The following is a 19,189-nucleotide window of genomic DNA, read 5'->3' on the forward strand; positions in this document are numbered from 1 at the left end:
TCATAATAAACTACCAGAGTACCTAAGAAATGAGACAAATGACACAACTTTCATCAAAAATTTAAAAGAACTGCTAAATGAGAAATGTTATTATGACCTAAATGAATATTATGCTGACAAATTTAATTAATTTTTAGTAAGTAATTTAATTAATTAGAATCAAATTGACATTTATTGTTTTTGTTCATATTTTTAATTATTATTAATATTATTATTGTGTACTTGACGATACTAAAATTGTAAATGTAATGTATAGTAATAGGGTGTTGCGACTAAGTGCCATACCCTTACAGGGTGTCATAGATGTCAATATTGTATGTACAAATGTGACTTGCATGAAAAATAAATAAATAAATAAATGAGTATATCCGGTTGAAAGCCCAATTCACCCTGAGGGTCGAACGTTTGGAGTCTCGCCACAACGTTAAATTTAATTCGTTTGTGGTGAGGGTTCCAACGGTCCATCTGTCGACCTTCATGCAGGTAGAGTTTTGGCCGAAGGGTGTCATGTTCCGGCGGTTCAGAGGAACGATACATGACACTTGTTTGCGTCGCACGTCGCCGAATAGTAATTCGTGTAAATAGTTAATAAGTTTATATTATTTTATATGTATGTTAGTTTGTAAGGTATGTATCAATAATAATAATATGTATGTTAGTCTGTAAGGTATTTGTTATATGGGCCTTAGTTGCCTGAAATAAATGAATAAATAAAAAATAAAAATAATACTGTTTTAATTTAAGTAAATGTTATAATAAGGTTATTTTAATTTTTGTTTTTACGTTCTATTTGTATTATGGTTGCCAAATAAACTATTTTTCTTTCTTTCTTTCTTTTTTTCTTATTTACATGAGATAATTTTCTCTAAAAATAAGATATACGAGAAATTCGTAGTTTTAACATTCTAACACTAGCGCGACAGTACAATTATGGAAATGTAATTTATGTTAATAAAAATAGTATGTAATGTAGCCCGGGGTGCGGTCGGGACAAGCACACTACTATTTACCTACAGGAATTTATCCAAGGTTCTAAAACTAACGAAGGAAACCACCACCAAGTTTTAACATAGATCGTTTATTGATCGGTTTACAATAATAATAAATGCACCTCTTAAGTATACTAGATGTACATGAACCACGCGGGGTTACTACCCTAACTAATCTAGTGACGGCGGTGAGATAAAGGGTAAGGTGCGGGGTTGAAGGGTGAAAAATTCGCACGGCTGGACACACCTTGGTCATGCGCAGCAATGGCTGCCCAACCCAGGAGACTGACGGGGGAGGATAGTCCCTACGGGGGGCGGAAGACGAGCAATTCGCACGGCCTGTGCACACCTTGGTCACGCGCTGCAATTATTCTTCAACAGCCCTTCACCCGGTGGAGGTTCTTATCGTATCGTAGCAAGCTCCCCCAACGACGTTTACGCTCGTGCTGGCATCGGTCAGCGGAACTTTCCATGACGCACGATCGGTCGGCGCTGTGGCGTCACAAGTATTTTTTTTATGAAAGTAATATTAGACATATCATCAATACGAGAAATAAAAATAATCTAGCTGTTCTTGACAATTATCTTCACGAAGTCTTCTATAATAAGATTCCGGTTGATTCAAAATTTGCCATTCGCTAGGCTTACAACTGTTGTGAAACAAATACTTATACAGCTACCTGCGTACTTGGGTGACAAAAATCCGTACTAGAAACTAAAAATAGGATTTTTAAATTAAGTATATGAATTAAATTGAAAAATTGGGCCCCGCGGCAAGGTGCCCAAGGTGCTGGCAGCGTTCCCCCTTTGTGTTGCAGTGCTAATGCGTTGAGCAAGATAGCCCTTGGGTTTCCTAGACAGTCTATTATTTTAAATTTTTATTGAATTGATATTCAATTATTTTTTGTGAAATTACTCCACTAGTTTGTTATAATTATTAATACAAAGATCGAACACTCAGAAAAAATTCCTTCGATCCGGTCGGATTCGAACCGACGTCTTCTTGCATAACGTGGCAGACGCTATACCAACTAAGCCACGGAACGAACCAACGGACCTCACGAATTCTTCTATGCGCTTGCGTCGTGTCTTTGTACTTGGTCTTTCAACGACTTTTTAGTCGTAGCGCCATCTATGAGAAATCTATTACAAATTTATCAACCGGATCGAAGGAGTTTTTTCTGAGTGTTTTTTCTGAGTGTTCGATCTTTGTATTAATAATTATAACAGTCTATTATTTTTTTCGATAAAATTTAAAGAAAGAAATAAAAAATTAAAGAAAATATTATTTAATTACTTAATTCATGTATTTATTTAATTATTATTTCTTTAATTTAAAGAAATATTGTAAATGATAAACGACAAAAGTTTATTTACAAAGAGCAGTCCGTAGAGATTCTTGCTCATTCGTGTCGGGGGAATCTGCCGTACGAATGTGCAGCAGAGTTTAATCAATGTCAATCAACACAGATTATTTGACAACGAAACCGGAACACAGAATCCTCACATTACTGCTTGACTGCAGAAATAGGTTAAGGTGGCAGTATTTCCTTGGACGCACTCTTTCGCAAGGATATCTACTGCTACTTAGACAGGGTCAAGATCACGTAGTCGATTCAGCTCTATGTCCGCTTACGATAAGAACGGTGAAAAGGGCAAAATGTCATGATGTGCTGTTCACTTTACGAGTAACCCGCTTCTAGCAGTTTTTTTTTCATTATGCATATATATATATGAAGGGTACACGAAAAAAAGGGGCTCATCGACATTTTTGGTAAAATTCAACCTACCATCTTCATTTGATAAATTTCAAACATGCCATTGACGTGATTTATTCAAAACAGCTTAAAATGGGCTCAGTCCACAGTAAACCCATATAATAAAAAATCCATAAATGACTCATAGGGGCCCATTGCAGCGCAAACACGGCTAGAATGTGCACATTACATGCGGAAGCGTTGAAAAAGGTGCTCATTTTCCAGTCCAATTCAAGAACGTGCCCATTGCGCAGCCATTTTGAACGATCTGTCATCCTTTGGCGCGTTGACATTAGGAACGTCAAACACATTTTTAGATTTCGTGGTTCGTTCGATAAAGTTGTGCGTGTTCTTGCGAATTTCGAGTAGAAAAGTAATTCGATAAAATGGAAAGTGAAAGAAAGTATGGCTTTAATTAATAAACTTTTGCAAATTAATTATTTTTTATTATTTCCTGGTTACCTATAAACACTATGTCAAAGAGGTAATAAGGGGCACATTGCAGCAATCAACCCCTTTTTGCTATGGTAATTTGTAAGTTACTTTAAAAAAAATGACACAACTTTGTTATGATTGAACATATTGTTAAAAATGATGATTTCAGTAATGTTATAGACAAGTGAAATGTAGAATATACAGATAATAACTTTTAATTCTGGCTCTTTAATGAATAATTAAGGCTTAAACTTATAATTAGCCATTTTCTCTAATTAATCTCTTTGTAGATGAGCCCTTTTTATTCCTTTACCCTTCATATGTAATACAAAACTATGTATCATAATTTTATACAAAACTATGGAATACAATTTGTATAAAACATTTTTCTCTACAATTAAAAATAACAATGGTACATTTCTAAATAATAAATAACCTTTAACATCGACTTGTATTTTACATTAACATAAGGTATACAATTCGTAAATCTACAAGTTTCGTAAATCTTTAAACCTCTCGACTGAAAACTTGTCATTTTTACTTTCAAAATTTTGAATCCTTTTCGATTACTGCCATTTTAGTCTAATTGTTAAAACAATCACGATGCTTCAATAAGTCTTTATTAATCATTGACTTACAATTATATGGACGTCGGGTCCGCGCTAAAAAGTGACCGAACTTATAGGGCGTTAAAATCGTATACAGAGCGTCATTCACGCTTTAGTCTTCGTTTGTTCGACTGACAGCGAAGCAAGCAAAATTAGACAGTACTGCGATGACATTACAATTTAAATTCAACGTTTTAGCTTTTTCATATTCCTTTACATGTCACTACGTTTAAATAGATTGACTTGGGACATTTTTTTCGTGGTTTTTGTATTAGACCCGTCGTCCATTTATTTGTAAGTCAATGTTATTAATAATGGAATTGTCTTTTCTTTTTATTTAATTGGCTTAAACGTCGATACAACCTCAAATGGCTTTGGTTGAAGCAATCACTTTGGAAAAAATATAAAAGAATAAATAGAAAAGAAGACACAACCTTACCTCGAAAATTTACAAGAAAACCGCTGTATTCAGTAGTATACGTTACATATACCAATTATTATTTTATATCAACTGAACTAAATAGAACACTGTGTTATAGTACCTACATACATTATTGAAATGGCTTCAGTTCCGTTTGTAATAAATAAATTCTGAAGGAAAGCATTGTCTGCTCGACACAAGCAAAATCAAAAACGGGAAAATTTTGAACTCGAGCTCTGAGATAGATCGACTGCTAAGTAATCCTACGAGCCGGATCAGAATAAGCGACCTTCAGGTATTCAGGTATTATCCATCGAGACTTAGAAATGGAATTCGTAAACAAGATAGAGCAGAAGTACGCCGAAGCCCACCAACAACTAGATTTCCACAATCGCGTGAATGTCGAGGTCATTCAGCTCTTTGACAACATCATCATCGTCAACCCTTTTGTACATCCCACTGATAGATAGATAGATAGATAAACACTTTATTCACTGATATAACACAAATACAAATTAAGCTTAACAGAAATAATCTCAGTGCAGAGTACTAAAAAAACCGACCTCCAAAGTATAGGAATTACATCTATTTGCTAAGTTTTATTGAAATATTCATTACTAAAAATGGGTTCTCACTACTCAAAGTATATTGAGAGAAAAACGCCTTGAATTGGAGAATAGCAAAACCGACCATTAAAATAATTGCTCCTTAAGTAAAATTTAGGCGCTATTTATAAAAATGAATCTTCATGTGTGAACAGCCACTCTTAGAGGTGGATAATTTTCTTCAAAATGAAATGGGACCACTATGGAAGTACCCCCTTTCCAACAAAACAAGAATCATGAAAATCGGTTCACAAATACCGGAATTATCGCGTAACATACGTACAAAAAAAACGTACATTCGAATTGAGAACCTCCTCCTTTTTTTAAGTCGGTTAAAAACAAAACATGATTGTCATAGCAGTGAAACAGCGCTGACTCAGCATATGCCATAGTTTCCTAAGGCGCTGGTTTTCAGTCAACACCAACGAGAGGGATTAAGCTATTTGATATGCGTAAAGTTTGACAATAATTATATACATGGTAATGTGCAAATAGTGCATCTAAAATAACCTGTTTGACATGTAAGTGCATGAGCGAATGTGAATATAATTACAGCTGTAAGTAAGGAGTAAGTTGTGATTGTAAAGGGGTTGTTAATGTTGTGTAATATATTTAGAATATATTATAATTATACACACAATGTGAATAGATCAAAGCAACAATAAAATTATATTCTAGACAGACTACGTTAAATAATTAAAAACACACTACACAGATTTTAGAAGTGAGACTAGGGGTCGTATTCTAGAACTCTATTCAATGCTCAAGTCAGGATTCGAAATCATACTCAAGTCCCTGCCATTAGGGTCGTATTTCCAGTGCTTGTGTTTCCAGTACAATCCTGACATTGAGCATTGAGTAGAGTTCTGTAATACGACCCTAAGTGTTGCCGGTACAGTGCTTTGAATTTGGGTTTGGATGTCATGTCACTGCTGGGCACGGGTCTCCTTTCAGACGAGGGTTTAGGCCATAGTCCGCCTCTCTGGCCCAATATGGGTTGGAGAGCTCACACGTTTTCCCTTACATACCAAAAAGGTTATTATGGATACACTTTACTATATATATATACGCATAGTCGTTATATTTTTGCTTTCAAATAACTTATTCCCTCTCGTTGGTCCTGACCGAAAACCAGCGCCTCAGGAAACTTAGGCATGTGCTGAGTCAGCGCCGTTATCTGTTATGACAATTGTTATATCTTCATTTTATGCTTAATCTGTATTTGTGTTATATCAGTGACTAAAGTGTTTATCTATCTATCATCATATATTTATATGTTAAGTTGCTAAAAAATACAGTGTGATTTGATAAGACCTTAATAACAATTATAAATCATCCTCTTCAGATGTAACAACCACAATAATAACCTGGTCTCCGAATTGGGAATTCCCCATACTTTGAGAACCAGGGCAACGGAATTCAATCCAAGGGTCTTACTGTGAACTCTTTTTACGATTCAGTTTGGGATATAAAATGAATTGTATATCACCATCCCGCTTTTTAAGCTGTACTAAACTGTGGAGGTGCTACTGGTGCTGGGGGCGTTCTGGTGTATTGTAACGGTGTGTAGCCTGGACAGCAGTAATAGCCTCCGCAGCCTCCAACATCTTATTTAGTAAATTTAACAATTCAAACGTTAAAAGTCGAGTTTATAGATATTTAATCGCTTTATTAAATTGGTTTTAACAAATATAATCTTTAAAATGTAAACTGTATAAATATAGCTAGTAAACGATTCAAAAAGATAAATAATAGTATGTTCGATACCGCGGTCGCGCAGGGGGTGACGATGGAAAGAAACAAAATAAGAATGCGAGGTAAAATGGAACAATTCTAAATTTAAATATGAGTAGAAGAAGAAAAAACGATACGATACGAACGGAGAGGCGATACAAAAAGGTGGGATGACGGTATAAGGAGGTCACACCGTCACAAAAGTATAATAAGAGATCATGGTAAACCATTTTACATAAGTTCATTCTCATCTAGCACTCGGATATCGACCCCTACTACGTAAAGTATGGTACGTCGAAATTGCCAAGTTTACAGGGGAGCGTTTTAAAGTTTGGAATTCACTGAAAACTCGTTAGGTACTCACAAAGACTGATAGGATTTTATAATACACTATGTGAGTAATGACCTTTGCCGAATAAAACTAAGAAATTATAAAGTCACGTTACGCTATTTCAGTGAATTCAGAACATTACAACGCTCCCTGTAAACTTGGCAATTTCGACATACTATACTTTACGTAGGAGGGGTCGAATTATCAAACAATCGAGCCACTAAGAACGTTAATTAAAATAGCAACCTGTATATGAATATAAAAGGTGTTCATTATTAGTTCATCGTTAATATTATTTTCGTTTTTATGTACCTACTTGCTTAAGCATATGGAAAAAATATTAAAAATAAAGATTAATTTCACTTAAAATTAATTCATAAATATTGTAAATATTTTTTTTTATTATTTCATTCTACTATTCAGGCTGCCTTTACTGGCTGTCGGCAATTTCGGCAGCTTCGATTACCTGAAAAAAATAGAACAGCAATTATTTCCATTTGTTAAAACAGTATAGTGATGTTGTAGGCTCTACACTGGTTCACAACATTTTTATGATCCAAGCGACGGGACCAGCAAGTCGTGCGCCTGGTGGTAAGCGACACACCTGTCCATGACAATGCCACTCAGAGCTTTAAATAGTAAAGATCTAAGAGGCACAGCTTCTACGCCATAAGTTGACAAGTCCCATGTGCCTGTAATTTCACCTTTAACATCTTACCCTTCAAAACCGGAACGAAATAACGCTCATATGTGTTAACCAAAGCTGTGTAGCCGGTTATTTGATTTGAAATGCTTATTCAGATTGTAAAAATAAGTTACAGGTTCGATTTGGGTTTAATTGAGATTTTTTTTGTGAAATAAGCAAGTAGTTTTGTTATTATTATTAGTAGAAAGACTTGAATCCATAACCTTGCTTGCATGCCAGCATAACCTGTGGCTAAGTTGGTAAGAGCAATGCTACGGTGCAGCATGGTCGTGTGTTCAATTCCCATCGCGTCGAAGAATTTTTTCTATATGCTCGATCTTTCTATTAATAATACTGCTTTGCGATCGAAACAGAACTAACAAAATAAAATATTATAAAAAAAAATCATACCGTGGTAGGAAAAAAGTAATTTTTTTTTTTAACGCACACACTCAACATAGCCCCGCACTAGGGAAACCCTGTGCCGCGAGTGCCATGGACACATACATAGACAACCACAAATTACACCCAAACTCACGAGAGAAATAAATGTAAGCCATACAAACATTTCTCCCGGCCCGGGAATCGAACCTGGGACCTCTGCGTGACAGTCCGGCATGGTAACCGTTCGGCCACGGAGGCAGTTTATTTATGTTATAGTTAATTAATGATAAACATTTGACAAAAACCTTCTGTCGTACTTACTAATCCGACAGCCATAAAGCATCTCTTCTACTTTGTGATATCGTCATGTCGTCGCAAAGCTTCTTAAGAAAGAGTTCGTCCAAGGAAGTACTGCCACCTTCCCTCTTTCTGCCGCCAAGCCGTAATATGAGCATTACTGCGTTCCGGTTTCGAAAGGTAAAGGGGTTAATTTACAGGCATTGAGACTTGTCAAGTTACGTATGAGGGTGACGTTAACTGAGTATCACCAGGCGCATGACATGTTCGTCCCGTCAATTGCATTTTATTAAAAAACTTACCCGTTTAACTGTCTTGCCGTACTTGGACCAGAAAGTAACTTTGACTTGCGTAGGCTTCCCTGTCCGAGCGTCAAACACGCGACAGGCATCGAACGGCGGACAATACAGGTGCAAGGAGACAGTGCTGTCTACGTGGGATGGGTTCTCCATGCGGTGAAGACCAAGGGCATCTGGAATTTAAAAGATTACGTTAACAAAAACATTGTTAAAATGGAAATGGGCAGAACATATTGCGAGGCGTGGTGAAGACCGATGGCGATATATGGAGTATAGAAGCAGTAGAGCTCCTTGTGAAAGAGGGAAGTACTGCCATCTTACCTATTTCTGCCGCCAAGCAGTAATGTCCACATTAATATGGGATGGGACACATGGGACTTGTTATGTCTCGGGGTGAGGGGCGCAGTCGCAATCTTTGCGATTTAAAGCTCTGAGTGGCACTGCAACTTATGGACAGCTCCCCTATCTACGACATGTGTTTCGATTATAGTGCAACAGGGCAATATAACTGGTGCAAGCACAGGGATTTCTATGTTCATGTCCTGCCCCGGATCTGCCAGTGTACATGTTTGTCACAGACACATACCGCTTGGTACGAGTTCAGCGGGCACGTTAACCGTGCGAGGTACGACCGGCGCAGAAAAGATCGTGCTGACCCAGAGCACTTCCGTCTTTGACACAAGGACGCGACACTAAGCTGTTGTATTAAAGAAATCGGAAACAACGACAAAGACAGTTTTTTCACATTGACTCGGCCGGGGACCAAACCCGGAATCCCAGAGATGGCGACAGTTTGAACACCGGTGTGCAAGCTAATGAAATGGTGTCACGCACTGCTGGCGCCGCTTAACCATGTCCTGTAGATTGTAATGTAGCCTGGAGAGCGTAGTAGCCTCTTCAGCTTCCGCAACCTCCACAATTCTTGCTTAGCGAGTTTAAAGTTCAAAAGAAATAGTAGAAATAAATCCAGTTTTATCAAAAATATTTTAATTTTTTTTTTGTGATCTTTGAGATGTTTATTGCACAAGAGATTTTTGGTAACTGGTAAACGGGTCAAAATTAGACTAACAACACTGCTCGCTACAACGATTGAGCAGAGAATGACTATGGAACGTAACAAGATGAGAATGGCGAAGGAAAGGAATTAAAGAACGATTCAAAATTTGCAAACAAGTGGCTAGGAACCAGAGAAAAGGTGATAAAAAGGTGGGATGACGATGGAAGGAGGTCACATCGTCACACTCCACCACGGAGCTTGTCAAATTCAATAATTAACCGCTCACGCGATACATGCAGCCGTAGACGCATATCACACCTAGAGGTGCCGGTGATGATTTTATACCGATTTATCGGATATCGAAGTTATGATATTAGCCGCCATTTTGCGGTAGGAGGAGCGCATCGCGGGAGCGGATAAAACTTACTCACCATTAATATAACAAACATCATTAACTTCCAATCTCGTTCTGCCTATTTCTGACATACTCTGAGCATCGTATTCTTCACCATAATCGTTTCCCCCATTTTGATTTTCAATTTCACCGTTTCCGTTCTTGTATTCACCATTTCCGTTATTACACTGACCACTTTCATTCCTATGCTCGTCAGTTTTGTTTTCGATTTCACCATTTTGGTCGCCATTTTTCGAATCGATATCTTTGCCATAGTTATCGCAGCTTTCGTTTTCGCATAAATTTAGTTTCGCAGTTTTATTTAGAATTTTATCTTCACTTTCTGAGCAACAACGCCGTCTGGGTGTAGTTTTGTTTCTCAGCTTCCTTAACACTTCAGGTTCTACTATATCGGGCCATTCGTATCTGGAGAATAAAGCATGCTAAATTTGTTTTATCGAGTTCTTAGGTTTTCGCGATTGTTAGACATAGGAAATGCAACTATTTTTCCGGATTTAAATCGCGTATATTTGTTTTTACAACCGTGACCATGGGACCTGTAAAGGGCCCGAAACGTCGGTTTGTTTGAAAAAACAAATATACGCGATTTAAATCCGGAAAAATAGTTTCATTTCCTAAATTTTTTTAGTCAAAAATTAACCCCGACACAAAAAGTACGGAGTTTTAACTTTCAAGTCTTTGTTTGTGTATCTTGATTCTAGAGTCTGTCTGCACCATCGTAGCTCTCAAACATTATTAACTTTAGGGTCCCCTGAAAATCAAAATCACAGTCTTAACTTGACTGTGACCATTAGCTGAGTGGATTCTTTTGACATTATTCAAATAGAATGAACTGTTTCAAATTGGATTATGTTTACTTCGTTGTTTTTTTTTTTGTTTTACTTTTGCTTTGTCTTTATTTCTTTCTGTATATTTTTGTGTTGCGGCGTTGTAATATTTGGATTCAATTCTTTTCTATTATAGGTTGTTTAATGACATGGAAAATAATTCTTACTTAACGTCTGTTGTCCCGACTTTGTCTTCCCATACAATGAAATCATACTTATAAGAAACTGAGTCTATTAACATTAACAAAAATAGATAATTATTAATTTTGCATAAAAATTTTTTTATTAAGTTTGACCAACGTTTTCGTTCCGTACAATAAAATGATCCCTTCATGAAACTGAGTCGATTAGAACTAAAAAAAAATTATCAATTTTATTCAATTTTATGGACAACTCACATTTGGTAAAAAAATTGACTATGCCAACATTGAGTCTTAGGTTTTCGCGATTCTTACACATAGGAAATGAAACCGTGACCGTGGAACCTGTAAAGGGCCCAAAAAGTCGGTTTGTTTGAAAAAACAAATATATACGGCGATTTAAATCCCGTCGATTCCCGTCGATTTAAACACCGTCGCGTAAACAAGTCTGCAGTCTGCGAGCATATCATGGATAAACCTACACATTCAATGAAGTTTGACAAACCCCAGGTCCTTGCAAAAGAAGTCCGTTATCTACCCAGGATGCTGCGAGAGGCCATTGAAATTAAAAAACACCCTAATATCAACAGGGAAGATGGTTTCTCCGTACCACCATTTTGGGATCCAGTATTTCCTCTAATGAAAAATCCCAAACAGACATAAGACTGCAGTACTAATTAATATGTTTCAGTTTATTCTAATTTCTATTAATAATTAATAATAAATTGAACTTATTAAAAATTATTAATTAATAAGGTATTTAATTAATAACTATTGTAACTATAGTGAACAAAATAGGGTGGTTTGCATCAATATTAGACATAACTGGTTGAAGACTGTACCACCTCAGTCAACCGTGACCATGGGACCTGTAAAGCGCCCGAAACGTCGGTTTGTTTAAAAAAACAAATATACGCGATTTAAATCCGGAAAAATAGTTTCATTTCCTGTATGCCAAAATTGTTTTCACGAAAAAAGACTTAATGGTTCCTAAAACAGTTCCTTGTATCTTCTGTGGTTTCAGATTTCCCCATTAGGTACTGTCCCGTTTTAAAAAAAAACACTATAAAATATTAGTAGACTGTAGTCTGACTGTGTACAGTCAACGTGTTCGTCGCAATTGAAGGGCAGAATACCAAAGAACTGCAATGGCAGTCGAGCAGTAGCTCGATGGTAGCCACTGACAAGCCACCAGTCTTAACTTTTAACAGAATAACAAACGCACAAAAACCTACCATTACCACTCTAGCGACAAACAACGGAGATGACTTCAAATTAGCAAATATGAGACCTTGTACCAACCTGATTTCTTCCAATTCTCCACTTAACACCTTCATAAAACAATGTGAATCAGCATGGTCGTGTATAGCGGAAGCGTGTCCTGGTCCCCAACAGATGATCATTATGTTAAAGGCTCCGTTGCCTTCGTCTACCAGGTTTCTGGTGTAGCTGGAAGGAAATGGCTGGGAGTTATTTTTGGGCTTATCGAATGTAAATAAATATAAATAATATTTGACAACATCGGAAACAACGACGGTACCACAAACACCCAGATCAGAGATAATATAGAAAACTTAGTTTCTCGAACGACCCGGCCCGGGACCTCAGAGATGGCGACACCATGAAAACCGGTGTGCTTGCCACTCGATCACGGAGGCCGTCAAAAAAACATGACAAGATATATATAAGATAAGAATGCAAATAACATGACATATTCAAGAAACAAACTAAAGCACCATCATCATCCCTGCCCATAACAGTTGAAGTGCCACTCAGAGCTCTAAATCGCAAAGATCTGATGTGCACTGCCACTGCGCTCGACACCCTGAGTCATAAGTTGATAAACCCTAGTGCCTGTAATTTCACCAGCACCCTTACCCTTCAAAACCGGAAGGCATACTGCTTGGGGGCTGAATTAGGTAAGGTGGTAATCTACTACCGCTATATATTATTATAATTTTAAATAAATGTGTTAAATCGATATTTAATATCACGATATGAAATTAAACTCCAACCACTTCAGATGTTAACGTCGTAAATAGTTTACTATTAAAAAATACGATAAGTTAATATAGATTAAAAAAATTATTATTATTTCAAATAGGTACCTTATTACTAAAGAACATTCCAATTCGTTCTGCATATATATTGCAATTTTTTTTAACGATATGAATGGCGTATTTTTTTTGTAATATTGATTATAATGAATATTATGTTTCAAATTCTAATCATCTTTCTTTCATAGGTAAACAAATTATCTTGATTAAACTCTACTGCTCAGAAGAACGGACAGGAAACTCTAGGGGTTGCTCTTTGTAAATATGCATTGACTTACAAATAAATGGACGACGGGTCTAATACAAAAACCACAAAAAAAATGTCCCAAGTCAACCTATTTAAACGTAGTGACATGTAAAGGAATATGAAAAAGCTAAAACGTTGAATTTAAATTGTAATGTCATTGCAGTATCGCGCTGTCAGTCGAACAAATGAAGACTAAAGCGGAGTTTGACGCTCTGTATACGATTTTAACGCCTTACAAGTTCGGACACTTTTCAGCGCGGACCCGACGTCCATATAATTGTAAGTCAATGTAAATATGCATTTGAATACATTTACCATTTGCAATATTTCTCGTATTTCAAACATCTTAGATTGAGACTACCAAACGGGTCACTACCACAGATTTTTGTCATCGAATCCCTATCGAGATCATACGCCAGAGAACTAAAGTGACCGATATAGCTCGCAAGATCAGTAAGCTTATGTGGCAGTGGGCCGGGCATGTCTGCAGGAGGGTTGTTCGCCGGTGGAGCAGACTTGTTCTAGAATGGCGACCACGTCAAGGAAAACGTAGTTTGTGACGCCCTGCGGCAAGATGGACGGGCGACCTGAGCAAGGTGGCCGGCAGTGGCTGGACGCCGGCGGCGCAAGACCGGGAAAGTTGGCGTGCTCTAAGGGAGGCTTATGTCCAGTGGATGCGTGTAAGCTGATGATAAAGTACGCAGAAGCTGTATAATAAACCTTTAGTATAAACTTTTTGTTTCACAACAACCTCGTAAATGGCAAAATTTTGAACATCAATTGGAATCTTATTATAGAAGCGTACATATTGGCCCTTAAATGAATTTGACACTTTATGAAAACGACTGGCAAGAAGAACTAGTAATAAACTATACATAATATAGGTAGCTTGAAAATATAAACTTTAACCGAAGAACTCTACATACTCAAGATTGTTAAGTCTAAAAAAGTATACCTTTACTTAGAACGAAAAAAGGTACAACTGCTGTATAAAGTACGCATAATTGTGCCTTTATTCGTTACGAGGTAAGTATATTAAATATTTACATAAGCTGACGATAAAAAATCCAAAGTGTTTTGCCTTTGTAATATCTTTATATAAATAAATAGATCATTTCTAAAGTAAATATGTTGTTATAATTCAACTAGTAACAATTATCAGTAATATTGATAAGCAATAGGTGTAATAAACTTGTGATATGTACTTGCATCAACGGACTTGCCACAGCTTAGCATAATTTGTCTATTATCGGAGAGGGCGACCCCTTCGCTGACCCGACCCGCTTCTTAGACGACGGCCAGGGACACGAAGGAGGCAGCATCACTTCTACGTTAGTTTTGATTATAGTCACCGTCGATACCGATCCTTAGGGTATACCAGAAGGGCGCTATAACCTGTGCGAGCATAGAAACCTTATAAGTTCAGCTTCTCACCCCAGATCAGCCAGTGTACAGTGTACTCTGTCACTTGACTTCAACCGGTTCTCCGAGAGGCTAATGCCTCGAGTGAACTCCCTATTTTTTAGAAAGGTACCGGAGCCGTAGGCACACACGATACGAAAGAGGCAGTACCTTCTTACCCCACCGTAGACCATGCTTAACGCTTGCAAAAGCGTGCGCCCGCTCCGGGGGGTCATTCGCCGAGATGCCAGTATGCGCAAGCGGATACTGAGGTGCCTCTCTATGGAGGTGGAGTTAACCGCTGGGTTTTTGTGGATCTATGGGGCTACCGCTCTGGAGTCCCATATAACCGCTCGCTGCTCCCCCGAACCCGAATGGTATGCATAGCATGTCCCAGCGATGATAAAAAATAAGGAAGTATGCCACGTACGTACCTCCTTACCAATTTCTGCCGCCAAGCAGTAATGTAAGCATTTTGGTGAAATTACAAGCACATGGGACATAACGACTTGAAAAGGTTGTAAATCCTAATGTGCTGTGACCACAGGATCACAGCAATAAAATAAGATACTTCGGCCCACAAAAATTTATTCGATAGTTAAAGGATAAGAAAGTAAAGGCTGTAAATAGAAAAGGTATATAAAACACAGGCACAATTCTATAAAACACTCCCTAACTTAATTACTCTTAATTAAATTTTTATTGAATTCATATTCAATTATTTTTTGTGAAATTACTCCACTAGTTTGTTATAATTATTAATACAAAGATCGAACACTCAGAAAAAATTCCTTCGATCCGGTCGGATTCGAACCGACGTCTTCTTGCATACCGTGCCAGACGCTATACCAACTAAGCCACGGAACGAACCAACGGACCTCACGAATTTTTCTATGTGCTTGCGTCGTGTCTTTGTACTTGGTCTTTCAACGACTTTTTAGTCTTAGCGCCATCTATGAGAAATCTATGACAGATTTATCACCCAGTTAGTACCTTTACAGCTACCAGTCCTGGCGAGAGATGTCGCTATTCACTGTATTAATTAAATTTTTATTGAATTTATATTCAATTATTTTTTGTGAAATTACTCCAGTAGTTTGTTATAATTATTAATACAAAGATCGAACACTCAGAAAAAACACTCAAAAAAAATTAATTACTCTTAATTAGGATATGCTTATGGATGAATAAAAAGCAGACACTTACCCCAAAAGGGCCGAGTTAGACAGAATTACAGATTAGTATTAACATTAAAATTAGCAAATGCAATTTAAAATTACAGCCGAACTGCTCGCTACCACGATTGAGGGAGTGACGACAGAACGAAACAAAATGAGAACGGAGGCAAAGGAATTAAAGACCTATTCAAAATTTGGAAAACAAGTGGCCCGGAACCAGAAAAAAGGCGATTAAAACGTGGAATAATGATGTAAGACACTACAACTGTTATGGACAGGCGTGTCGTTCACCACCAGGCGCACGACTTGGTATTATAAAAAAATAAATCTTTACTTACCGAAAGCGATCAAACTTGGCGTACTTTCTCCAATCTTTAGGGTCCGACTTGTAACCAGCCATAAGTTTCTGGACATCCTGTATGTTAACGTGGTCGTGGGAAAACACCCTGTGGAGTTCTTCTACTAACTTCTGCAGGCCTGTGATTTCTCTAGAAATATTATATGATAAATAAAACTATCTAATGCTAAAAAAACGAAGTGCGGTGTATAATGCCTTCAAATGTTGTTCATAATGATTACAATCATGATATTCATCTTAATATGAATAAAGTTTTCTATATATAATAAATACATTGACTTACAATTATATGGACGTCGGATCCGCGCTAAAAAGCGTCCGAACTTATAGGGCGTTAAAATCGTATGCAGAGCGTCATTCACGCTTTAGTCTTCGTTTGTTCGGCTGACAGCGAAGCAAGCAAAATTAGACAGTACTGCGATGACATTACAATTTAAATTCAACGTTTTAGCTTTTTCATATTCCTTTACATGTCATTACGTTTAAATAGGTTGACTTGGGACATTTTTTTTCGTGGTTTTTGTATTAGACCCGTCGTCCATTTATTTGTAAGTCAATGATATAATATTATAAATAAGTAGAAATTTATAACACTTTTTATTATTAACAAACTTAAATTCGACGTAGTTAAACAAAAAGGATCCAATGCACAACCAGTCACTTTCGAAATATGGCAGTTTGAAGTTTAAAAGTGTTTCTCACTTTTGTTTTTAACCGACTTCAAAAAAGGAGGAAAAAGGTTCTCAATTCGACTGTATGTTCTTTTTTTTTTGTATGTATGTTACGCGATAACTCCGGTATTTGTGAACCGATTTTCATGATTCTTTTTTTGTAGGAAACAGGGGTACTGCCATAGTGGTCCCATTTCATTTTGAAGAAAATCATCCATCGTTAAGGGTGGCTGTTCACGCATGAAGATTTACTTTTATAAATAGCGCCTAACTTTAATTTAGGAGCAATTACTTTAATGGTTGATTTTGCTATTTCTCCAATTCAAGGCGTTTTTCTCTCAATATACTTTGAATAGTGTCGTAGAGAGAACCTATTTTTATTGTCTCCAGCGTCAAGTCCTATATAGTGGCGAACTAGGGGATATTTCAATAAAACTTAGCAAACAGACGTAATTCCACGTACTTTTGAGGTCGGTTTTTTTAGTACTCTGTACTGAGATTATATATAATATATTTTTAAAACTTATAATGTCCTGTAACTCTAGAGATATTTATGTATGTTTATATGTTAGATTTTTTTGCCGATCTAAGAGGTTAGACTTTAGAAACCGTTTGGTACATATAACTCATTTTTTGATAATTTGTGGTTTGGATCCTTTTTGGAGTTTGAATTGAATTGGAGTCCAATTATAAAACTTATTTATGTATCTCTAAAATGGTGATGGTATATTGTGATGTTTTTTATTTTTCCAGAAGCTGGAATAGACTGAAGAGCACTAGAGACTAGAGCATAAGTATTCATAAAAAAAGTGTAACGACCATGACTGACTTGACATTGGCAGAATTCTTCAAGAGAAGCCAGAGACTTAAAAATAGAATAGAATAGACCTTGACGTTAGTTACTGATTAATACAGTTTCATATTAAATTGTCATACATACATGAGCTATTTACAGACGCGGCAAGCGTATTCGGAAATATTCATTGCTTCCGGATTTTCCCGATGTGCAATATTTACAACCTGGTGCAGTATATCGTCAGTTTTCCAATAATTACGTTCGATTTTCGTTACTTTAAAACAAATAATGGAAGTGTCTCCAAAACTCACACATTCTTAGTTTGAAACCTACAAAATCTTGAAATTGATTGGCCGTAGTTACAAATTTAAAAATAACAAATTCTGGATTGTTGATACAAATTAAACTTTGCCCTGTTGGCATATTGTTGAAATTTCAACACCATCAATACATATTATTGCAAGTTACGACGTTTTGATATTATATTGAAATTTAAATTGGTGTACTGCCATCTAGCGGTTAATTGCTGAACGACGACGAATTGGAGCTATTAATTTAGTTCTCCAAAAACGAAGCGACCGTATTGCAGGACTATAAGCTTTACTTTCGTTTCTCGTACCAAAAAATTATTAACAGAAAATTGAAAATATATTAAAGTAAGACTTTCTGATGATATGAAATATCGGATAATATTTTGGGTGCGGCTATAATTTTTGCTTTTCTAGGATTTAAGACAATTTGCACGAAAGAATGACACAACCATACCATACAAAGCGAAAATGGCCTGAGCTCAGATAAGTTTTTCGAGACCGATAGTTGACACGCGTCGGACGCTAGCTAACCACTTGTACTGTATTTTTAGTTCTGTGTATTATACCTACATAGCGTAAATATAATGATTAATAAATATCATAACTCACTGTTCTATCTTAATCGGTCGTTCTATGCAGAGCTGTTCCAAATCGATGCACTGCGACACCCTGCATTTGCAGTTCGCGTTTTCTATATCCATTGTTTGTTATTGTTACTCCTGAAATAATAACAAAACATAATGATTATTCACAAAGATCGAATACAAAAACATCGCTCTTCCAACTGAGCTACAGGTCGAGTTAAGAGTCCATACTAATTCGGACCGATGAATTTTGTGCAAAAAACAAAGAAACAAAAAACAAAATAAAAAAACGAGTTTCGTGAAAAAAAGAAACAAAAAAACAAAATAAAAAGAGAAAGGTGCAAAAATTAACTTGGCCTAGTGTTCATTGGAGACATCGATCTATATATAATACATGGTGATTGTTTGCCAAATATATCAAATATGCAAACACAAAATCCATGTGAAGTGCCACCATGACAAGGAGGGTAATTAATAAAAAAGCATTGTTCTTCCAACTAGTTATCGTCATTTAAAGTGTTATTAAAACCCGTTAAACTTAACCCGCCAGACAACGCGTGCCTGAACTATATGGAATAGTTCCAGAATTTACTCATTGACACAAACAATTAACCAGTTATATAATACGTAAATTGTTATTTGTTCTTCTGTCTGTTTATAAA

The 19,189-nt window shown here is 36.6% G+C and overlaps 1 protein-coding gene across 1 annotated transcript; it reads right to left on the reverse strand.

Moving 5' to 3' along the window:
- Positions 1-7,101: 7,101 nt before the first annotated feature.
- Positions 7,102-18,662, reverse strand: LOC113239308 (cysteine dioxygenase). The gene is made up of 6 exons (XM_026476228.1): positions 18,553-18,662; positions 16,146-16,295; positions 12,227-12,373; positions 9,974-10,362; positions 8,549-8,718; positions 7,102-7,346 (listed from the first exon to the last, which is right to left on the reverse strand). The coding sequence occupies exons 1-6, from the start codon at positions 18,642-18,644 to the stop codon at positions 7,311-7,313; spliced, it is 984 nt and encodes a 327-aa protein (XP_026332013.1). The 5' UTR covers positions 18,645-18,662; the 3' UTR covers positions 7,102-7,310.
- Between the last annotated feature and the right edge of the window lie 527 nt (positions 18,663-19,189).

Source organism: Hyposmocoma kahamanoa, unplaced genomic scaffold (assembly GCF_003589595.1).
Source record: "Hyposmocoma kahamanoa isolate Upper Pololo Valley unplaced genomic scaffold, ASM358959v1 99864, whole genome shotgun sequence".
In the NCBI taxonomy this organism is placed as follows: Eukaryota; Metazoa; Arthropoda; class Insecta; order Lepidoptera; family Cosmopterigidae; genus Hyposmocoma; species Hyposmocoma kahamanoa.